Here is a 25,020-nt window from a genome sequence, read left to right as displayed (position 1 = left end):
TCCTGCATCCCTCTCCACCGGTCTTTTGCAATGCAATTTGCAATTAAAACAGTCTGCAGTGGCCATCTGGACATGAGAGCATTGAGAATGAGCAGAGGACACTTTGCCCTTGAGTCCTATTGGTGGAGAGGATTTTAACCTGAAGGGCTTTCATGCAAGCAGTTTTATTACTTTGTAAAAGTCAACATTTCTGGAAATATAAGATAGAGTTTACAAGAGAAATGGAAAATAAAGGCCTACATTTACCCAAGTTTTTAAAAAAAAAATGCAATTACAATATTAATGAGGTAATAATACAAACTCAGAAATATTTATTTTTCTATAACAAGCTGTTCTCTGAGGAAAACAAGGTCCTCAGAACACTGTTTAAAGCTAGAAAAGGTGGCAGGGTCCGCCACATATTAACAAAGTAAAACAGTATGAAAGTGTGTTGTCCTTTAAGGTCAGTTTGTTTATTCGGTCATGGAAACAGAGAGAGAAAATAAGACAATGATGATCTTTCTCCTCTGATTAAAATATCTTCTCCAAAACTACATACTGCTCCTTTAAACCACACAACGACCTGAGGATTTAAATCATCCTGTGGCACTGCCAGGGGTCCCAAAGTGGAGTTAAGGACCAACAATTGGTCAATGAAACTGAAAAAAAGGCACAACACTTGTCTTCATCACCTCACATCGTGCAGCCCACACAGGCTCAGTCTCCATCCGGGGGCTCCGAGAGACGAGCCGCTCAGCAGACGGAGGCTCAGTCGGTGCATGTGGGTTTTTTTTTCTCTTTAACACTGAAGATGCAGCGGTGACTGGTATTTAGAGAAGTCAACAGCAGTCAGTGAGAGTTTCACAAGTCCGGTAGGTGGCAGTGAATGTTCTCAGGTAGGCAGGGCAGGTTGTGTGTGTGTGTGTGTGGTTGTGTGTGTGTGCGCGCGTGTGTGTTGGGGGGGGGCGTGTGTTGCTCTTCCACAAGCGCTCCCATGTTGCGTAGTGTGGAGACCTGAGGTGGAGAGCGGAGGTGGAAGAGCAGCCGAGCAGAGAGTTGACAGAGCTGCTGCGGCGGATCACAAAGTGCCTCCGGCCGCGCACGAGACTGGCGACGCGCTCCGACAGCGGTCTGCTGGCCGCGGCTGACCCGAGGATCCGCTCTCACCAACGCACTCGGGCTCCGCTGGCAGGAAAGGTGGAACTAAACTACAGTCAGTGACTTGAGAGCGATGCACTGGCAGCATGGCCAAGTGGTTCAAGGAGCACCTAGGATTCAAAACTACCAAAGCACCCCCTCCGGCGCCTCCGAAACCGGACTACAGACACTGTCACACCGGTGTGCCCGGCACGCCTGGCTACCAACAAGCGAGCTCCGGGGCCACCTTCCCGAGCCCGGCTCAGCCGGACATCCTCGCTGCTTACAAACTACAAAAGGAGCTGGACTTCGAGGACCCGTACACTCCAGGTGGAAATATTTCATTCGGCTCGAGCTTGAACACTGTGGGGTCGCCGGATATCAAGTATGTGTCCCCGAAACACCGACTTATCAAGGTGGAAACAATCGAAAAGAGCAGCCCGGCTCCGGGCGGCGGTGTCACGGTCACTCAAGCTGTTGCTGTGGGGAGCGTGAAGTCTCCGACCTCCCCTCCCTCGGACCCGGACAACAAGGAGAAGGTGGGTGAAGTTTATTTAGTAGTACACAAACTTTAACTTTCTTACAACCCGAATTTGGCCAACTACCCTGAAGAACAAGGTTAAATTGGGGCTTATCCTCCTAAATTTTGAAAAAAAAAAAATCAAACATGGTGTCTTGTGGAGAACTTGACCTACTCCTGTGAGGAATGAATCGTTACAACCGGCAGAACTTGTTATCACAGCAGCACAACGGCCGTCCACATGTGTTGCGACATCCACCTCTGTCTAATAACTAACCTGCAACACAGGGAGTGCTGTGGAGGGAGCAGTCTGTGCACTGTGTGCTCACACACATGGCTCTGCATGGGAGCACACACACCAGGCTTCATACTGAAAACTGTGAATTTTAGCCATGCTTTGTGACAGTGAACTTGCAGTAAAAGTGCTGTCAAACTCTGATGTGTGTCATCCCCAAGCAACAGTGTGATCCCGACTTATTCATTACCCCTAACTGAACTTTAATATAATCTTTTTGCTGTGATGCCTGCTGCCCAACCCTACTTGTGATGTGTTTTATGGATATATGGCTCTAATTTGAGCATCTCCTGGCACAGTTCCTCTGAATGCAACATAAAGTCTGGCACCCATGCTTTACACACTCATCATCAGCACCAAAGTGAATGTGGAGACAGACAAACAGGGGGAATGCACACACCATTCCCTGAGAGGGGGGCACTGTCATGTCAGGCTTCTCAGGAATCCACACACACCGGGTTCATTTGGAGAAACGTGAGATGTTCGGTGTCAGCGAGGTTAAGGACATGCCTCGCGATGAGTGTGATCCCGCTGAGGAATGTTTCAGTGTCATGTACAGAAGGAGAAAGCACGGCCCTGTGAAAACACACACTGCGTCTCCTCCTCCGGTCACGTCTCAGTCACAACCTGCGTTTTGGACATTTCTTGTGGTTATCTTGATTTCGCCTTCACGTTACTTCCTCCTCCTCTTCCTTGTGCGTTTTGCTTTCGCACCTGTCCTTGTGACGTGTGGCGCGTTCGCAGTTTGGTTTTGGTTCAACACTTTTATTTATATTTCCACAATGTCTGCAGCTTGTCACAGGAGTGTTGCGTGGAGGAGGGCTGCGCTTTATTATTTATTTTTTTCTGGCCCAGTTTTGATCGCACAAAACACAACTGTGACTGTCATCTATATTTCCCACATGCCCTCAAACGCAAAAGATCAGAAAGCATGTGAAGCTCATAAAAACTATCCTCTGTGCCCTTTTGTTTGTTTTTTTTCCCCAGACTGTCACCCTCTGTTTTCAGCAGCCCCTCATGAACTTGGTATACAGGTTTAATAATCATACAAGCTATGTGTTATCAGTAAAACAAGCAGAGAACCTGAATTTACCATCCTCATCCAGCCAGCAGCTGTTCAAGCTGATTAAACAGATTATTGTTGTCTCATGTTAATTGAGGCTTATTTGGATCTCCCGGCAGTCAGAATACAGTTGCCTGCACCACCGCCTCTGTCTCCCCTCATGTGCACATATGGCTTTAACAGACAGACAGATGATTGTATAGGATGGTTTAAATAACTCACGACTACCAGTATGAATGATGTTCTGGACGCGCTAAATCAGTACCGACAGCTGGCGGGCTTAAGCAGTGTGTCGAGCGAAGGGTTTAAGGGTTTCTTGTCGAGTGCTGAAGGTTAAATGAAAACGGTGTAGTGATGGAGAGCAGATATTATTGGTGGATTTTCTTCTCTACCTGTCGTCCAGGTAGTCCCTCCTCTTTGCACTGCCCTCTCTGTGTGCTTTCAGTAAACTGCAGATATGTGCCACCGTTAGAGTTTGTTGCCATCTGTCTTGCCAAGTGTTTAAAAAAAAAAAGATCCCACAGACTTGGAAATCACATGTGCTGCGTAATCCATCATAGCGATCAGTTAGCCTTCAATTGGTTTTAACACTTGCTACATTGTGCTGAGGAGAGTACTTTCCCTGCATGGCGCGCCTGACAGGATGAAGGGGAAATTTGCAGCAGGAACATCTTCCAAAAACATGACGATTTACTGTCTTTGTTTCATGTTTCTGTTCTGATTAGGGCTGCGACTAACTTGCTGTTTTCATAATCAGTGAACCTGTTTTCATGTCTATAAAATGTCAAAAAATTGATTGTGATGTCTTCATGTTACTTCTTTTGTCCAACCAACAGTCCAAAACCCAATTAGTCTTCATTAACGATCAGCAAAAAGAGAGTATACTGGAGCACCCTTCAAATAATTCGCTATGCTCGTCAGTGACTACACTGTTGTGTTCCTGCGTGTTGTGAGGCTTTGTGTTCGAACTTTGCCGAGGATTACAGTGTGTCTGGATGCTCAGGATTTTCTTTCCAACTGCGGCTGGCCACGATAATCGTTTGTAATTCCTTGTTAGAGGGACTCTCCGGGTGATTTTTAAAACGGCTGTTAATGTAAGCGTTTTCCCACCGTATTGACACTTGTTGCGTCTGTCTCTGGGAGGGACGCTCTGTTTGCAGTTTGTGTCTGACGCTCTGTCTTCAGGCTGGTGTTGAAAGGTTGAGTGTATGACGTTAACAATGTGTTCTTGTTTGGTGAAGCTTCATGTTGGAACAGTTTTACAGCTCAAACGACTGAGAGAGACATTTGGACAGCGTTTAAAAAAAGAAAAGTGTAAAAAGTGTATTTTTGTGCCTTGTAGCTCGCACACACACACACACACACACACACACACGGACATCAGAGTGATGGTAAATTGAGTCTTTCTAAGTGCAGAGACTAAACGCTGAGTGCTGGAGACGGAGCAAAGAGAAAGTGTCTTAACAGCACTGCTTGGTTACATTGATGTTTTAATTACTTGACTCATGAATGCTAATTATATCACTGCTTACCTAATGCCTGAAATGCCAATAGCGGCTTCAAGTCCGTTTCTGTTCACCGGGCTCCTGTGTGGGGAAACAAACAAGATAGAGATGTTTCGGTATGCAGCGACATTCTGTGCACCGTTCCACAAACTGTAATGTATCTGCTGCGTTCACATAGGTGTCCCATTTCATCTCACAGCGCTCCAATTCTCGTTTTATTTTTAGTGCCAATCATCGTCGAAGAACTGTCGGGTTATGCAGAGGATTTTTCGTCTGCGGTTGACAGTTGCGCTGATCGTATGGAGCTGCGTTTTTGATGCTGACTGTTACTTGTAGTTCGGATCTTTCGAGGCATTGTGATGTGTTGTGTTTTTAATGATGCCAAGCCCTTCATGGTAGAGCGAGTTGAGGGAGATGATCAATTATCATCCTGCCTTGGAGCTAATTAAAGGCCTCATCTCCCGGCTCATCGCTCTACTCAGCACTAACCTAACTTCTCTCAAGGACACGCAAAAAGTGATGACGGGCACCGCTCGGAAAACCTGTAAACAAAAGCATTGGCGCGGAGCTGACATGCTGCGGCAGTCCTTATGGAGTGCGCCTCGTCATCATCAGTATCTGTCAGTGCGCTGGGGAAACTGCTGTTCCAATCTAACTTCGGCTCCCTACAGGGCCTGGGGTCCCTTTGACTCAGTGATCCCACGAGCCAGCTTATCTGTCTGTAGAAAGCTGCAGTTGGATCAGAAGCACAGACACTTGTTGTGCTGCCAAAAGACACATCTCTGTGTTTTTTTTTTCTTCCTACATCTTCTCCATGCACCGTTTTACAAGACCATGCCCAGCATTTTGACTTATTATTCTGGTGGAAAAATCCTTGTCAGATGACTGTTTTTGATCCTCTATGGAGGTCTGTTTGCTTGTTTGGTAGTTAGCATGATATCACAAAAATTGGTCTGAAATTCTGTGGAACGTTAGACCTCAGGTCAAGCATGAACTAATTAGTTTTCAGTTCAAATCATTTCCCCATGGGGCCATTTTTAAAGCAAAGCGCTTTAAAAATGGGGTCCTTATCTGAGTCCTACAAACAAAATACCCCTTCCTGACGTCTTTGATTCGAAAAAAAATCCATCAAAACTGCACTCCATCTGCACTTCTCTCCTTAAACAGAGTTTCTACCATTTTTAATCTGCTACAAATCCTGCAGGCCAGAATGGAGATATAGTAACGATGATAACGTTTTTAGTGTTGCATTTGTGAAGTTGTTTCATCTTGTTGTTTTTGGCATGCTGTAAAAAATCTAACCAACTGACGAGTTCAAGGTCATCTAGCCGTTAGGTTGCAGTTCACAACCAACTGATCACCCCTCGTCGCACCCTGCCCTACTGCGGCAGCTAAAAAAGCAAGAGCCCCTCTCTCGGGCAATTGTTTGTTTGTCCGTTACGTGCTACCGTAGAAACATGGCGGTGAAACTCGGCAGACTTCGTGGAAATACAAAAATCCCATTGTAAGGTTATGAAAAAACAGCTATTCTTAGTTTCAGGTCATTATACACAAATGAAAACATAATTATGAATATTATATTCCATTTCTGCCCCTGAAGCCTACACGCTGGACCTTTTATTAATATGAATATGAATACAGTATTACTGAAGTAAAGAGGACAGTACAGGTGTGACCCATTTAATCTGATCAACATTTCTTAGTAAATGTGGAGAGCGTGTGTCCAAGTATAGCAAATGTGCCGCCATTAACTCCAACATACAAGTTAAACTAATAATTAAGTTAACGACTTGAGCTTTAGCAAACTGAATAAGTCAGGAACATGTTGCCGCCTGTCTTGGCGCCAAAGATCAGACATTGAAGCGATGCTTGAATGGAAGCTGTCACTGAATGGACGTAGGTTTCCCTCCTTTTGTCTCTTGCATACTTCTGAGTCCATTCAGATGTGTAATGATCAGATTCGAGTTGTGTATGTGAAAGGGCTGAATTACGTCCTCGCCAGCCACACCTTCCTCGCTACCGTCTACAGCAGCGTGGGTAGATCAGGCTTGTTTGACTGGCCCGCAGATTACAGTGCCTGTAGAGCGTGGCTGAACTCGACTCGGCTTCATTTCCCCACAACCTGAATATCTTCGCTTGGCCTTTCACCCCGGCACTCCAGACATCAGTGGAGTTTTACAAATGCATCCCACCGGCCTTTCGCGCTCTCATCTCTGCCAGTGATAGGAGAAATGTCAAGCACAAACGTCAATATCACCTGGGTCCGCGAGAGTGGTTTTCTTCGGGGAGCCAGAAAATGGGCGAAAAAACATCAGAGCCCATCGTGTTTTGTTATAGCAGCCCTTTTAAGTGCAGTTCTCTACCTTTCTAAATCAGACGGAGGCTGGCGAGGTGGATAGCGGGCCCGACTGGATGTGAGAGTGGTGCAGGATGTGCCCTTGTTGCTCTGTAGCCACACAAACCTGCCAATTTGTGCTCCCTGGCTGAGGAGATGTCATAGTGTTTTTCTTACTCATATTATTAAAGACTACTTTACACCTCTTCCAGGCAGAATGAGTACACGTGTGAATAATAGCCTTAACGGTAATGATTCTAAGTAATTTTCCAGTGCTGTGACAGTGGTTAAAATAATCAACAGATTGGTTTGAAAGCTGTGTTGTGCATCACTCGGATGATGCAGCTGTTGTTTTTGTTAATCATGCTCGGTATAGTGACAAATTTCTTACCGTCAGCGGTGGGCAGATTGTGACTCACATCTTTTAAGTGAGCAGATAATTTATTTTGACAATTGTGATCAATTGTGTAAAATAACTAAGACAGCGTGTTGCTATGGCTACCCTGAGTCATGAAAGTACAGTCTAGACTGTGATATTGTTGTCATGAAGTGCCAGGCACGATTTGCAAGATTTTCTGACCCACTCTTCTCTGAGGTGTCAAAGAATGCCATGCATTTCCTGAACTATTCAAAGCATCCACAGCACTTTTTTAATGTTGCCCCAAGGCTGGTTCAAGACTACAAGATATTTAATCACCCGCTGCTCAGAAAACAACACATTGCTCTTTTCATGCCAAACATACCAATGCCCCCCTTTTTTTCCTTTTTCTTTTTTTAAAGATTTTTTTAATGTTTATGACAAAAGAGCTCCTCACAGACTCCCGTGACCTGAATAAGAATCCTGGAAGGGCACTTTGAAAGGAAGGAAGGAGCACAGAGACTAATAGCGCACATGTTGAAGCCCCGCCTCTGCAGGGCATGGATGAAGTCATCCTGTAGTGAAGGATACGCTGTAATGCTCATTCACTCAGGCAGTGAAAGGTTGACTTTCCTTCAAGATATCATTTTGGTAAATTCACAAATCCTATTACATTTACTTGACGGTACTTTAATCCAGCGTCACTTCACTGAGTGTAATACCGAGTCCTGGTTAGGTTTTATATACAACCATCCGACAACATGTGCTCGAAAGATATAGGTCTTGGAAATGATGGCCTTTAGCCATTGTTTGCTTATTTTCTTCTTCCCCTCCATCTGGGAGCCTTCTTTCCAGTTTAAAGAGTCCCAACGGGGTCCGTTGTGTTTGTTGCTCAATTTGCTTTTTCTAGCTTTGCACCGGAACATCAGTCACATGATTCCACCAGGTCACAATTAGCCTGCAGACTATCGCTGCAGCTCCGGCCGCTGGGGAGTTGTAGACACATGGCTCTGTTTTGTTTAATGACAGTGTGTGTACGTGTGTGTATGTGCGAGTCTATAAGGAGGGGAGTCCTGGTGGGCAGACGATCGTCACACACCGATTAAAAAGGAAACAAATTGAGCCCCACGCCTGAATGCAATCCGAGGCACAAAGTGAGAATCTGCATCACACATTGACTTTTCTTTGCAAAATCAGTACTTCGCCCTCCCATAGTAAAAAACGATGCAAATTTCAGCGGTAATCAAAGGGTTGTTTCTGAATCAAAACACAGTATAGTGTAGACATCATACAGAGAACTGATTTGCCCGTTTATCTCTTTCTTGTGAATGCAGGCTGTTGTTTTTGTGTCACGCTGCAGGAGGCAGCCAGACTTCCGTCTTGAAAACAGAGCTGGCCTGTGATCTGAGTGCCCACCAGGAAGCCGAACACTTCCATTTCTTCTTTGGAGGAATCCAGATTTTTTTTCCTTCCATTTCATTCTGTGAATGAGAGCTTGAGTCTACCAATCCTTTGTCGGATTATTGCCGCTTAGATCTCTGGTTTAATCACAAGAGGTCACGTTTTACTGTCTTTAAATTTTCACAGTTAAAATTAGCTGTTGTTGTGATAGGGACGCGGGTACAGAAACAAAGCCACTATCTGCAGTTGTTTGGTGGAAAATAAGGAATGGCTTGGTTGCTCCAGGATTAAGGAAGTGCTCCCTTCCTGACAGGAAGTGTTTACAACTTGGTGACATTCCCTTTTTAACTTGACAAGTCTGTGCTCGCCCCTCTGTGTAGGCTGGGTATTGTGGCCGCCGCTTGCTTGCTAAAATGAAACCAGGGTTAATGTTTCGACATGAGCCATCTAGATGTCGGAAATAGTGACAAATGTTGACGGCACATAGCTGTTGCATGCTCCACCGAGGGCGGACCGGTGATTGTCCCTCACCCCCTTCCTAAGCCTCCGTAGCCCGCTTCTATCCAGCTCAGAGAGGTAGGAAGCCACGTAGCAATGGCAGTGCTGTGACACTCCACCCCGCGCTCACTCTTTTGTCAGTGCAGGCGACGTGCAGAGACCTCAGTGCATCCTCACCACAGAGAGGTTATCTGAGGCCACAGAGCTTCCAGCCTCAATCAAGATGTCCTCACATCAAAATCTGTAGCTTTGTTTACAGCCTGACTGCGGCTTGTTTTTCTCCCCCCCCGCTCTATAAATCACTGAAATCAAAGCCTCCGTCCCAGCGGATCTCCCCATGTTGTTTCATGAAGCCCTACTTTCCTAATTGTGTCAGTTTCTGTCTTATAGGAGCCATGATAAACAATAGTGTTTTCGCCTGTGCGCTTTGGTAGCAGCGTCACATGGGAGTGAACTGTGTGTCTAACAGTATGTGTCAGCACTTCTTCCCTTGTTGCACCCGAATACCTCACTCTCAAATTAAAAAACAAATCAGTGTTTCCATAATAACTGTAACTCTGGTGACGAGGGAAATTGGCGTAGGCGGTGTTGAAGACAAATCGCTCATTCGCACGAGCACAGGATTACCATATTTTATAAAAATGTCCAACATTCCATTGTAGCACCTGAATTACCATCGACTCTTGCGCCGCACCACCAACTGTATGTAGCAGAAACACTGCCAATAAATCTATCACAGAGGGACGGGGGCAGAGGAAGGAAATTGGATTTTGTCAAGCGTGTCGTCAAGTACTTTATCTTGAATATCTGTCGCATATTAAGAGCACCTTCATGGGGTGCGACCCACGGCCTCCTCCCCTTTCTCCACCGGAGGCCTTAAGTGGCTGTGTGGAGTATGTTTCAGCGAAAGTGGTCCTTGGGGACAAGTTGGGGTGCGTTTTGTGCTTCAACGCCTTGGGTGCTGAAAGAGTATGCAGTCATTCATCAGGAGACTAGGGCATTTATTGAAAAGTAAGCTTACACGTTTACTACGCTACTTAGAACTGTGGAAGCCACTGGGTGATGTGTTCAAGTACAGACAGGAACAGATGAGCAGGGTATCTTGTTCTCTTCATATCTGCTTACTTTGTAGCCTGACAGTGTATTGATGCTACAGAGATCATTCAGCAGCTCGTGTGGATTGAAAGTTGTAATTCAAAACCGTAGTTGTGACCTTTGACCTTTTAGGATACACAAAATGTTTGTCTTTTAAGGTCTTTCAGGTAAAATTTCAGCATTACAAGTACTGACAAACATCTGTTCTGTGCAGTTATTTGTTTCAATGACCAAAATTGATTGCTACTTATTGGAATTTAATTATTATACGAAAGAAGCTTCTGTTTAATGTGTGCATAAGCAAAATACAACACGTAATTTCATTTTGGTTGTTGTGCTGTATAACTAAACTTTGCTATAATGTTAATAGTCTATGTCTGAGGGATTAAAATTGGATAAAGGGGCATTCTGGGTATGCTACAATGTACTCTTAATGGCTCTTAAAGGGGGACAAATAACATCCGCAGAAGGCCTCTGCAGATATTATGATTATATTGTGATACGATTCTGTTTAACCGCATATTGGTGTTTAAAAGCTGCGGGAGACAGAGGAACAAATAAGTCCTCTGGAGCTTAGTGGCAAAAGAGTCTTAGGAGGATCTCATAGAAAATATGATGTGAATTCTACTTACAGGCGCATATGTTCTCTTAGGAGTGTTCATTTGTACAGACAGGATGTCTTTGGATAGTGTGATTTTGAAGAAGCACTGATAATGAACACTAGCCCTCTCCCTCGTGTGTGCAACCCATATACATACATACATACCTCATTTGTGAGTGCATATGTGCATTTTCTATGTATGCATGTGTGTCAACTGAACTGAATAGCTATGACGTGCAGTATACTGAGCTATAGGTGCCATAAAAGCCTCAAAAGGCATTGATGCACATACTCACGGCGGGGATGCGGGGACTATCCAGGTGCACATTATGTGTTTTACGCCACTTTCCTTTCTTAGGTGTTCTGAATCCACCATTTTATGCATTGCTGATGTTTATCCCACTGAAGTGTGGCGCATGCTGTCACGGTGCTGTTGCTGCATCTGGAAGCATTCCCACTGCAAACCATGATCAACAACAGGCTAAATCAGTTGTTGCCAAAAGAACCGGCTTCACCCCGGCTGACGTGCAAAAAGCCGCCCCACATGGGTAAGAGTGCAGAGATCTGAAGAACCAACATTTAATGTGGTCTGAATCCTAAATGGGTGTGTGTGTGTGTGTGTGTGTGTGTGTGTGTAATAAATAAGTCTGCAGCCAGAAGTGAGTCGTTCTTTGTACAGCGCAGATGTCGCTGAAGGAGACACATGTGTAACTGATGGCTGAGCACATTGATGTGTAAAGGGGAATGGTAAATCTAATCCTCAAAACATATATAGTAAAGTATATGTCGCGTATAAACTCCTTATAAATCCTGAGCCTGCCAATGGTTTTTGGTCAAAAAAAGGGGCTTTTGAGGCAGAGTGGTTGGAAAGGAGGACAGAAGGGATGCGTTTTCATAAGCCATGCGTCTGTTTTCACTGATCATCAGAACATACATTCATGAAGAGGTGTGGGCCTGCTTTTATCTCTGCCTGTGAAGTCGCTATTTGTTTTATTAATTCACAAGAATGAGCAAGCTTACCAAAACTGAATCACAGCGCTTGACTGATTCTCCAATTAGATTAAAAGCAAAGCAAATGAACACACCTGGAAAGGAACAGAATCTTTGTCGTTCAAAGTGGAGTGCTCTTCATTGGTGCGCGGACCGCGGTAGCTTGTGACTGATTGTGAAAAGGCGTCTTTATAGCAAATATAGTAATTTGATTTAGCTACCGTTGCAGACTCCTAAGTAGGCCTTTAGCGGAGGCGCATTACTCTTCCCAGCTCACAGCGAGGCCAGAAGTGTGTTTCTTCGGGAGCATTTCAATAAAGATTCTTTAATGCCAGGCCTGTATGGTGGGAAATGCACCCCCTACACCATCTCTTCTTTAGAGGTGAAGCCAGTTTTCCGTCAAACTAATCTGTTTTGGCGATATACAACCCAGCAGGGCTCAGTCTTCCCAAGGACCCTTCAATGAATTGTAACCAGATTTGTGCTCGCTTCTTAGAAACATGAAAGTATCTTATTGATAGTAACTGCATTATGTCCGCAGAGGAGCTGTGATCATTTTTGCTTAAATAAATTGCCTTGAGGCGAGTGTTGCTTGCCTGTATGTTCTTTTCTCGAAAATTGTAGCCGAGTTATCTTAGGATGACTGCGCAGTGCACACACAGCATGTGTTTATAGACAAAGATAAGGTGGAGGAGCTGTCGGCAGAGGCACTTCAATGAAGCTCGGTTTGCTGAGGTTGGCTTTTACATGAACATTTGAACATTTTTCCATCCATCAGGAAGTAAACATACTTTATGCATGGCAGCTCTCTTCTGTCAAAAGATATAAAAGAACAGTGTCCCCTCATTTTTCACTCCCCTTCTCTTTAAATGGCCTTCAGCCCTCACAATAGTGGCGTTTTCTATCTTTTGTTTCACCGTAGAACAAAAGCGCAATAGCAGCAAAAACAAAAAAAGCCTTTTGAAATGCCTTAATGCAATTGAGCTGCTAAGCACTGAGTTGTATTAGGTTATCAGTGGCTGAAATCCCTCTTGGCGTGAGACATAAATCACACCCGTCAGTCCTCCTCCCTCATTCTCCAGCCTGCTGACTTTTCTGCCGGTCTCGGGGGGCTTCAACCTTGACGCATTCAATCCTTCCTGGACCAGCCGTGACATTAATATCATATTCCTGTCTGCACTCATTCAGCAGGATTTCTTTTCTTTGTGTGTGTCTAAAGGTGTTTATCTGGTCATCACCTGGTGATATCATTAGTCTGCTCTTTGTAGTATTTGCCTCTGGTTGTTGATGGCTCTAAACTGCCAACACTTATCTTGCTCAAAATCTGAAAAAAAAAAGAGGGAGCAGCCTATTTTCTTGCTATTGTAACCAAATTTCCAGCCGTGCTCAGATTTCAACTAATGCAATCTCTCTGAAATTTTGATTCTTTCGCTCCTGATTATTTGATGATCCAGCCGAACACAATCACTCTCCATTTAGAGTGCAGGAGGAGAATTGTAGCCCATATTTTCTCACCTCTAATGGAACATCGGGACCCGATCGAAATGTAATCCCGCAACCTCCAGCATCGTCGAACATTGAGCCAAAGTGGCAGGTGCCTGTTATAGTCTCCCTCCTTCGCTAATGTTCCCCCTCTGTTCCTGCTGATTTGAAGTCAGCTTCATCGCCTGAGAGCCGCAGTGCATTTCAAGAAGTCTGCTGCGAGCTGCCAAAGCTCTGGCAGGTGTACAACACGGCCAACCTGGGATCAGAGCTGTGGAATGAAAGTAATTGAGTGAGTTCTCTCTCTATGCGGTAGACCCGTAAAGGGCCCAGCCACCACGGGGACATGGCCTAAGCCTGATGTGAGATTCATATAGGCTTACAGCGAGCAGCTTAGCAAGGACCTGATATATCGAGGCAGTGCAGTCTTATGCTGAGGGGGAATTTTGCTTTCATGACAAGTGTGGCTTGGCTGCAGTCCTGACACACCCTGGCACGCCACAAGGCAGATGGTGAGTCCCCAGGCGACGCCGCCGCTCTCTCGCACCCCTCTCCTCACAACCCCAGGCTCCTCCTGCTGTCGAGTAGTCATTAGTGCAGTGGGACAGGAAGGACACATTGGAACAATTTGGAAATATTAACCACCTCCTCCTCCACCCGAACATGAGCTTTGCTGCAACGGCTGTGCAATGGCGCCTTATGGATGTTGTTGATCTAAATAGTCGATGGTTCAAGATCCCCAGATGCCCAGGGAAGGATCTGTGTAGGCTAAAATGGATAACATTGTTGTGTGCTAATGGCCAACACAAGAATACTGCAGATGTACACATCACTGCTTTGCAAAGGTATAAACATGGTGCACTGGGTGCAGCTGATAATGACGACTGCAGCTTAGAAATTCTCCCTCGACAAAAAAGAAACTTCCTAAACAAACAACTCCTATTAGTCATCTACATTACAGCAATTATGTTGAGCTATGTTGTAATACATTCGCCAATTCATCATGCCATGACTAACGTCTTTTCATTTAATTTTCACTCAAAGGTATAGTCAGGCTGGGTTTGTCATCAGCTTAAATTAGCTTCTGATGAGAAAAGAAAACTCGACTGTCCCTGCTGACAGGAAGGAGAACACGAGCCAGGTGCTGAAAAAAGCTTTTACTGCCCGACTCAGAGCTAAATATACACATGCCTGTAAAATGTAAATGTTTTTTTTCGTAGTGTAAGCTGTTTGATGACAAGCCTTTGCAACCCTCTTTAAGTGTATGAGGGCATGGGGCTATAATTAAGATGTTCACAGTGTTAACAGCCCAAAATGTATTCCTTAAATCAAACAAACAGCATTTAAAGTGAGTCAACTTGATTGTAGATACACTAATGTGTTTCAATTGCATCTTGTATTGACTTGTTTTTCAAAAGAGAATATCTGTATTTAAAGTAATTATAAAGGGTATTACAAAATACTGGCCCGGCCTCTGCCGAATCTTAAAACAGCAGAACAAACAAGAGCCACTTGTGACTGATTGCTGCTCCCTGTTTTGCTTTCTGAGTACCAGCAGGCCTATCAGACTCTGATTTAGCCTGATTTTGTTTGTTTGGGACAGCAAAAAGACGAGCACATTAGAGTTCAAGTGACGCGTTTTACCTCCTCTGCCCTCTAGTACCATGCTACTTTGGATATTACGGGCCAAAATGTCAAAGCCATAAATATTAACCACTTGTGGACAGCAAGGCTGTTGCATATCAGGCCCACACTAAAGGCCAAGCAGAGTATTTTTTGTTTGAGTCTTGAATCCAAGCATTTTTTTTTTTTTTCGTATCCATGATTGCATTTAATCCCACGAGATCACTCTGTCTGACGCTATCAGAAGTTTTCATCACCCAACCCCGCCCTTTATTTGTCCCAAATTATGTCAACAGGAAAGGCAAAAGATGATGTCATGTATTTGGAGTGGCTCCACTCACATAACTCAATAACTGATTGCCTTTATTTCCTGAAACATGCTCAAACATCCGTTGGCTTATGACGGTGCATGAAGTAAGGTAAGGTGGTAGAAGTTTAAGGTGTGCGCTCTGGGCGAATATATAAACTCCTCCTGTCATGTAAAGCTGCTGGAGGGAACGTAAGATGCAGCTTTTTGGATTGTTTTATCACAGTTGTGGGCTTTGGTCTCAAACCTCGAGCCACTCTGCTACAGCATGCGCACCGCAGTCAAATGGGCACTGGCCTCTATCCCTCCCATTTAGGTGATTCATATGTTTTTTTAGCGAGGGTTATTTATTCTTAGGTTTGGGCTGTGTTTGCAGTGACTGTATCTGAGGTGGGTTTGGCACACGCTGTGATTACTGATGGCTGAGTTTCCATGCAACAAGGTGCGAGATGGTAATGACACCGTGGCTGTATAATGCATCATTTGCAGAGAGTTTTTGGGGTTCTCTGGGGCCGCAAAGATGTAGCTTATCTGAATTGCTGAATTTTGATTACATTTGTGAGTGAAATATGTATATTTGTTCGGCGCAAAAACAAACCGGGACAATGTTTGTATTGGATTTTTCCCCCGGCTTGAATTCACAGAAGCAAAACATTCGAGGAACCCATAATTATGCTGTGGCAGAAAAAAAAGCTATTTTTCCCAAAACAGATGGAGAGGGAATATTGAAGAAGTCGGATTTAACACACAGTAGCTGCCATGAAACACATCCGTGGTTCTTACTTCCTTTGCTTTCATTGCTAATCCATGTATAGTGAAGATGATCATGCAGAATATACCTGCAGCATTTCTTTGTCGCTAAGCAGCTTACGAATGATCCCTCGTAAACTTTCTCCCCTTTAACACACAAACTTTTCTTTCTTCTCATCTTTTGTTGCATTCTGGCGGACTTAAACGACACTTGACCTCGATCACTACCGTAAAAATGTCGGTGCTTTCCCAGCCGAAGAGAAATCCCAGAGTTGGAAGGGTATATCTGTACGTTTCACTTGCTTCCCTGAGGCTTGGCAGGTGTGTGTGTGTGTCTGTGGCACTCTCACGGGTGGCCTGCCTATGCACTTAGCTTCTGGGAAGCGTGCTCCCTCTGTGGCAAAGACGGACAGTGGTTGTTCTCAAGAAAAGCTGGCGAGGTGGAGGCACAGCATGGCGGGCATGAGGCTCGGCCCACCTCCAGCCTGCCGCGCCCGGCCCCGTCCAGCAGATGAGTGATGAGCTTGTTTATAATGAGACCAAATCCCTTCCTGTTACACATGACTCACAGGGTGTAGTGCCACTCATGGACATGTTTACATGCTCCCTTAGGTATATGCCTAAGCATCGCCTTACTTGTTTGAAACCCTTGCCTAAAACATTACAGAACATGCGGTGCCCTTCTCCTCTGCCCAATGGTTGGCAGGACTAGACTAGTCAATTTTCTAACAGCTGGCGCAAACCCCTGCAGTCACACCCCCTCATTAGATCCAGTGTCCAGAGGAGAGATGGCTCACATGGGAGTTTGTTTCCTTTCAAATGGGAGATATTTACTTTTGAAGCGGTGTCCCTGGCAGACGAGGCAAACATTTCAAGAAAACAAATATCCCCCCAAGGCACCATAGACGCGGACTGCTTCTCCGCTCCCTAAAGGTTTCAGCTGTATTTCTGGGTCTCGGGACGTCCACCTAATTGCCATCTACTGCGCAAAATACTCAGCAAAAGAGCAAGACTGCAATTAGCCGTGGCTCACTGCCAGCTCGGCATAAATCTGCCAAATTGTTTCTCTTAAGAAAGTTGAGCAGTTGTGGTCTTCTTTCCTCTGCTTTTGAAATGTAGGCCTGTCACTGGGCTATCATATAATTAGGCAGACCAGGCAGTAGCAGGGAGCGTGCTCTAAGGCTAAAAGCTGAGGCATTGTGGTGGTGTGCTGAGGCATACAGAGGTGGGGTGTTATTTATGTGTTTCTCCCTTTATCTCCCGGCCTGCCTCGGCGGATATCTCTCGGCCATGTCCTGGGCCGCTGCAGTATCTGTCATACAACTCTCCCGACACCTAACCCATGTCGTAGTGTTCAACAGAGCAGCAAAATGAATTCTCCCTCTTTTCTGCTATTTCACTTCTTTCCCTCCCTCCATCTCACCTTTCCTTGTGTTTTACTTGTTTCCTCTGCAGCTCATTATCCTTGAAGACTACGCGGACCCTTTTGATGCCGAGCAGGCCGGCGGCACTCAGACCACTACGGAGAAAGTGACAACCGAGAATGATGGCTACATGGAGCCGTACGAGGCCCAGAAGATGATGGCAGGTAAATCAAGACTTTCTCACTCGGCTACCTCTATCCACCTTCACACTGTGATTAATTGCGGGTTAAGTGACAAATAATTGATTTGTGTCTCTGCTATGACTGCGCTCTAGCGGATTATTAATTAGTATGCAGCGTGATTTGGCCATATGTTACCAAGCTGGGGAATTAATGAAAGAGCCTCACATGGCCCAATGCCGCTCCACATGACAGGTGCAGCGGAGCAAAAAACATGACCTGCGTGTCATGAAAGATGTCAAAACATTTTTAAAAAAAGCGGTGACTTTGCCCCCCAGAAGTCCCACAAGCCCATACGTGATTAAAAAAACACACCTCGGAGGTATAGGAGCAATAAACTTTGTGCATGTGGAAACGTCCACTCGCTGGGATTTCCAGGAAGGCAGTTTTTCCTTTTTCTTTTTTTTTTTTTTTTCGGTGACAACAATAGCTGTGTGCTCACATAAGAATTTGGCCGAACCACATTCTCCGCACAGCTTTGTCACAGCGCACATTCATTCTGCGGCTAAGGGCGCACAGCAATGACAAAGAACAAAGAATGTGCAGAGGGAGAAGAGACATGATGAAAAATGTGGAGAAAAACAAAACATGTGGCAGCTGTTTTCCTCTCCAAACAGACCTCAGTACCTAAGGAAGGAATGTCACAGAAAAATGTTTGTATGAGTGTCAGACCTCAAAACGGATGTTTTTGCGACTTGGAAGATATCAGTGTTAAGGCCCTGACATACTGTGACAGTCATATCATCTACAATATACCGATACCTCTCACCCTCCTGCACACACTGTACTCCTATAAACCCACATACACACTCTCACTCACTTCCATTTGCTCCCACAAAGGCAGGACATGAATGTCTCAGTCCCTCCTCAACAATTTTCTTTTAATGGGCCCCCAGACAATCTCTTGTTTTCATCTGTCTTACTGGTTTGACCTCTGGCCGAGTCATTGCCTCAGCTGAGTACAAAAACTCAAGATTTATCGGCTCTCTCAGGTGGAGGAAGCTGTAAAGAAAAAACAACCTGAGCACGGCTTTTGCGATATCACTCGAATCTTGAAATAATTCCAAGTTTTTCCTGCGCTCTTTAAACTCAACCCGACACAGTTCTCCATTTGGCTGTATTGACAGACTATAAACAATGCCGGTAGCGGGTGTCTGATGAAGTCTTCAACTGTTTCTGGTTGCTCCTGTCTTTAAAAACCTGGAGTGGTGTTGTTTTCAGGCTCCCTGCTTTTATCCATCACATCTATTGATTGGCATTTTTTGGTTTTCTGCTCTGCTGTTTTGACTGAGCTGGCAGGGCGTTGTTTTAAATAGAGCTGTTGGTGGATTTCTTTGGCTCTGCTGTCATCCTTTTAGTATTCATAATGATCCATGGATTTATTCCATGGGCGGCTGATTTCACGGGCATTAAATAATGCACATCGCTCAAACACGCAGGCATGGATTTAGCAAAAACCATCAATTAAGGAGGAGGAATTTATCAATATTTGTTTTTCTTAAAAAAAAAATCGATGTAATAGAAATCATTCTTATAGCTCCCATAATACATAATAATGATTGTGGAAACTCTAAGGTTATAATAATGAGTAACTGCACCCTGTCACTAGTTCATTATTCGTACCATATTTACTTTCCTCATATTTATACATCCAGGTTAGAACCACGGAGCAAAAATGCTCTTTTTCAGCAACGCTCTGCTCCAAATGTGCACCCCTGCACCCCTGCACACCTGCACAGTTTGGATGCTGCCCAGTTCAGCCCCACTGGTGCAGATGGGGGTTAAGTGTCTTGCCCAAGGGTACCTCAGTGATGTAATGAGGGGTCAGTGTTCTCTCGCTCGCTGCGCAAGGCCAGATGCGTGCACCACTACATCAGCATAGTGACGATGGATATAAAGTAATTGCTGCATCTCTCATTCCGACAGCATATTGGTCTGGCAGAACTGCACACTCAGATTGTAGCTGGCTAAAAAGGAGAGAGAGAGAGAGAGAGAGAGAGAGAGGGAGGATCTATTGAATCGGCTGCTGCACTGAAGCAAAGAAAAGGACCATGTGAAGCTAGAGGCTTGCATCTCCCTCTCCCTCCTTCTGTCACCATTGCTCGCTCTCATCTTCCTTTCTCTTTTGCTCTCCAGGCGAGGCACCGTTTTCTTTCTTCTTACTCGACCTGCACTGTTAACAATACTTGAGTTTTCTTCAGCCAGCAGACTGTTTATTGTGGAAAGCTGCAGCTCTAACAGCCTTCTTCTCTTCTCAGCACTTGCTTTCACAGATGGGTGCAGATGGACACAAAAGCCCCAAACATGACAACACGACAGAAAACTTTGCTATTTATGGCTCTCAGAGCAAGCGTCTGATTTACCACCAGCCAAATGTATGTCATCTATAAAACGGCTCCTCCTCATAAAACAGGCCTTAACTGCCCCAACTTGTAAAATGCAAAGGTGTGGAACAGTTTCTTATAAAAAGTGTTTCCAATTGATTTTAAGAAGCAGAGTGAAATAAATAAATCAGTCTTTTTCTTCACAAGCGATCTTTAGGTTTCAGGTTTCAACACGAGATTTACTTTGAGCGGCTTGTTGGGCTTGAATCTCAAAGACACACACACACACACACACACACACACACACACACACACACACACACACTGATTTTTAATTTCCCAAACAACCGCAGTGATTTGGTAGTCAGTATCTGCTGATACTGATATTCGTAATTTCCTACCAACAAGGCCTTGATATCAATCTTGGCCATCATCTTGGGACGCTCCCGTTTGTGACTCATATTTCCATGTTTTCTGACACATGCAGAAACAGTTGCATGTTGTAACCACTTTAAGCTGGCCACCTCAGATTAGTATCTTTTGTGTTGAGTAATCGCCTGTGGTTTTGCGCTGCACTTAGCAGAGATTATGAGGGTGATCAGACAGTAGGTGCTCTGTAAAGCAATAGTGTGACTAAGCTTTTCCATAAAGGATCCCATGGATTGAAAAAGTCTCCGTAACAATCTCATTTACATGCGGCGCTCATGGCAAGTATCCAGAGCGTAGCTTGTAAAAAATAATCATTTAGCAAGTTGCAGTGGAGTGTATATGTATGTATATCCAGGGCATCTTTTAATTAGAAGAGGCTTTACACACCTTTCCCATCTCTCATTTGCATTTTTTGAGCCATTGCAACCTCATGAGGTGAACAACCTGATTGATTATTATGATTTACTTCATTACAAGTAATGTCATCTACTAGGGATCGAACAATATGCTTTTTTCAGGGCTGATACAGATACTGACTATTAGTAATAAGGTAGACCGATAACTGTATTGGCACCAATAAACATTTGCAGTAAAAAGTAGACATCTTAGTATCCGGTGAGGGATGTAACTCAGTAAAATTTACTCGAGTACCGTGCTTAAGTACAATTTCGAGGTTTAACTTTCTGCTTCTCTCTACTACATTTATTTAATAACTCTAGTTACAAGTTACTTTGCAGATTTAGATTATTCAGTGTTGACTGGCTATTACTTGCGATGTGTCAGATAGCGCTGTGGGCTGGACATTGATCGAGACCACAGAGCTGTAACTACAGACAGAAGAAGACATTTTTAAATCAGTTTGTTTTCTCAACAATTGCACACAAAAGTACTGATACTAATGATCGGAAAAATGCCAAATATCGGCCAGGCTGATAATCAGTCTATCCCTATCGTCTACAAGTTGCAGGACTACTTTTTCTATAAAGATGAACAAACAAAAAACAAAAACATGCCAATCAGATGTCTCAATGTTTTTCCATTCCATTCATTAAAACATGATTTTGCTTGGAAATGTGTAAAATATTTTAGAAGCCCAGAAGAGTCTAGTCACCCACCACTTTAATGTCCACAACAGAGGAAATGAATTTCAATGCACACTGCTTCATTGAAGTGCACCTGCTTTGTGTTCCAAGTAGCACTTCCTCCATTGTTTTTCATTCCCACAACTTGAATTTAATTAGCTCGAAACATACTCGAAGACCAAATTGAGATTGCTGCATGGACGCACCAACTTAAGGCCCCCACTCCAATTAACCACATTGCATTAAAAAGCGTTATTAAAAATTAATAATAAGCGTCATTCACCTGTTTTTTTAGACTGTAAAGTTAAACTGTGAAAACCGGATGTGCTGTTTAAAGATACAATTATAATCCCTTAATTACACAACATTCACACCTTGAACACAAGCACGCACACTCGACCACATAGTGGGAGGTGTGGCATGTAGCGACCCGAGGCGGAAAGTGCCACAGCCGTTTACATAACACAGTGTGCACTCCTGCTGTTTGTGCGTGTGTGTTTGTTGGCATGCACACCGTCGTGCATGTGTACTGGACTGTGTGTGTGTGTGTGTGAGCTGAACTGGCTGAAGCTTGTGCTTGTGAGAGTGTGTGTGTGTGTGTGTGTGTTTGCTCCATGCCTTCCTCTCCCAAGAGCCATCCTTAGTGAGGTTGAGCCGGTTGATTTATGGGCCTGCTGGAGGGGCATGTCACGACTTCCTTAACCTGAAAAGCCAGCCCCACCCCCCCAGAAGCTGCTCCAAAGTGGCTGCCGGCCGAGGCTCACTGCACCGCCTGCAGTTATGTGAAGACATGTGCGCAGCCACTCTGTCTTTACTACGTTTCCTGCATGTGTGTGTGCCTCCAGAGTGCCTCGAATGTTTGTCATGTCCACACGCGTCAGCCAGTACATGTGCTATCTTTGTATCCATGTAAGTAAGTTGAACGCATGCGTGTGAGCCTGGGAGAGAGGGAGTTTTTCCCCCCCTCATTGTCAGCTGGTGTTCTGGCATGTTGAGCTGCTGTATTGAAGGTGTGTATCTTGTACGTGGGTGTATGCATTTTGAATGCGTGCAAGCGCAGGACAGATTTCGCACTCGCACACAACCTTCTTTCTCTATCTTGTCTTCTGTTTCACACATGGAAATACACACAGATATGTTCGCAGCGACCCCTACACACACACACACACGCACACCTCCTCAGCTGTCAGCGGGGCCATTCCCTGCATACCTCAACGCAAGCAACAGCACCTAATCACCAGAGGAGCTGCCGGAAGAGCGGCTAGAATCAACTTCTGCGATGTTACTTGATCTTCTCCACTTGTCTGTGTTCCCTCATACATTGTTGTAGCTGTTGAGACTTGTTACACTCACAAGTACAAGAGGCTGGGCTGATACTGCAGGGCAACCTGCGTCAAGCTATTTCTCAATGAACACACACACTCATCGTCACACTCCCCCGTCAGACGACCATGTGAGTTTTCCCACAGTGCAGAGGAGGCCTGTTGTGCAAACAGCTTGCATGATTGAGCTCTCCCGAACAAACACAGTCCAGTCCGGTCCACTCGGCCTCTCCTCAAGCCATAGCCGTGCCGCTGCGCCAACAGTGTGTGTGTTGGAAGTGTGTGTGAATGTGTCTACGGGGGTATCAGACAGAAATAACCCCTCCGGTGTGAAATATTTTAAAACCAGTGGTGAATTTATTACACGCCGTGTCAAAGTTGTAACCTCAATTTGTATCCTCATCCCATCTTTCAGGTCATGCTCAGTCATTTAGCGGCAGGAGAGTTGTGCAACAGGGCCAGAATGCCTGCGGGGAAAAAACCCTGATGTTTTCCATAATGGTTGACTCACGGTAGATGGGTGTACGCTGTTTCTCCCCCTCTCTCTCTCTCTCTCTCTGAGAAATGTGCTGGGAAATGTCTCCCGGCACTGGCACCTCCTGCACTGCACTCCCAATGATGTGGAGACTAGCATCCAGTGCCAAGGAGATGAGTCATTAGCAACGGAGTTGATTATTTCAATTACTCATGATAGTGTGCTGCTAAGCCCCCTGTTGGCTCTGCAGTATAAATGCCAGAGACATTACCAGTTTGGCAGTGGCCTGAGTGGGTGTTCGGTGGTGGGGGGAAAAGGAGAAAAAGGGAAAGTGGTAACATGAGAACAAAAGAGAGTGGGAAGACGAAACACGAGAGAGAGCAACCCAGATGAAGACCGAAAAGTAAAGAGAGTGACCGCAGAGACCAGAGGCAGAGACAGTGGGAACAAATTCATATTACAGCACCCCTGGGTTACTTTATGGAGACAATTTAGGAGAAAAGAATGGAGGCATGGTGTGCGGAACGGTTTCCATCTCCTCCTCACTCAGTCGCAGGAGTGAAAACTCACCCGAGGCGATGGCAGGTACATGTGGCGGCACATTTCTTGGCCTGTAACCTTGCTTTTATTGCCCGGAGCTGTAACATGAGGAATATCCGGAGCATGCACTGATGGTGGCACTTCTCAAACTTGAATTTGGGTTTGGAAATATGCGCCTTTCTTTTTTTGTGGGGATTGTTGAGTTGTGGTTCAGTATTTTGTCTGTTTAGCGTACAATGATTCTGCAGTTATCCTCTCGTCGCTGGCTTTGTTTACCGTCACTTCTGCCTCCCCGCATTTGAAGTATAGCTTAAGAATTACCTCAGCAACACATTTATGCATTACCCCGGCTGATTATAGGAGGCTATAAATAAGCACGGACTGCAAGGCCACTAGCTGAGAACTGGACAGGGAAGTGAATAATTAACACCCTCCTCCTCCTCCTTCCTCTCACACCACACAACAACTACTGTTTAAGGGTTTTTGGGCCATACAATCAACTCGCCGCTGCTGTTTTTTTTTTTTTTTACTACCAGTAATTAAAAACTGTAAAAATGACTCCACCTTTTACAAGATATATTTTCTTTATTGTTATGAACTGTCTACAGACAGGGGACCTCATGACATTTATGTGGCTTACTATTAATGCTTAAATTAGAATTAAAATCTTGTGAGAAAGAGTGAATAAATACCATTTGGGACAAAGTCAAGTCACAGAATTATAATGAAATGGACAAAATAAAAATGTAAAAGGTAAAAGTATTACTCTGCTGTTACCACAAGGCACCAACAAGTCATAACAGACACGGTGAGGATAAAGACGTGGGAGCAGTTTCCATGTAAGAGTCACTGTGTTTAACAGGAAGTTTTCTTTGTGAGGTCATCAGGGGTGTTTGAGTTCACAGCATCCACCAAACTAACAAAGCTGACCAAGAATTGACTGAAACTTGAAATCACATCGAAAAATAGATAAAACCACAGATAAAAAAATATCATTTATCAGCTTGAGGACAAACAGCGGAGATGTTGAGCTGCAAAACGATCAAGCTATAGCCTAACTGTAAGATCTATATTTATTTCATGAGTTCAGGCTGTGTTAAAGATTTGTCGATGTTTTGTGAGTGATGATTTTAGTTTACTGAGGTGAGTGATGATCCATGACAAGACCCCAAAAAGTGGTGAAAACACATCGAGGCTCTGCTGCGGGGCATCTGTTGGTACGTTATGACCGCATGACCCTGCAGCACAGCAGGTTAATAATGATGATGTCGGGCTTATGGAGGTTTGTTTTCTGTACCCAAGCCTC

At 44.7% G+C, this 25,020-nt stretch overlaps 1 protein-coding gene across 5 annotated transcripts in view; it reads left to right on the top strand.

The window, feature by feature from the left end:
• The first annotated feature begins 778 nt into the window (after nt 1-778).
• The window catches only part of shf (Src homology 2 domain containing F), a 101,408-nt gene continuing 77,166 nt past the window's right edge, over nt 779-25,020 (top strand). For 2 of the 5 annotated variants that reach the window (XM_084361337.1, XM_084361339.1), the window contains exons 1-2: nt 779-1,655; nt 17,395-17,527. In XM_084361337.1, coding sequence (XP_084217463.1) covers nt 1,224-1,655; nt 17,395-17,527 — 565 coding nt within the window. In that variant the 5' untranslated portion in view covers nt 779-1,223. The remainder of the gene's footprint in view (nt 1,656-17,394; nt 17,528-25,020) is intronic. The other 3 variants (XM_084361338.1, XM_084361336.1, XM_084361335.1) reach the window with 2 other exon arrangements.

This window comes from Pagrus pagrus (genome assembly GCF_965226575.1).
Source record: "Pagrus pagrus genome assembly, chromosome: 1".
NCBI lineage: Eukaryota > Metazoa > Chordata > Actinopteri > Spariformes > Sparidae > Pagrus > Pagrus pagrus.
Note: the sequence above shows the minus strand (reverse complement) of the source record. Positions and strands in the feature narration are given on the sequence as shown.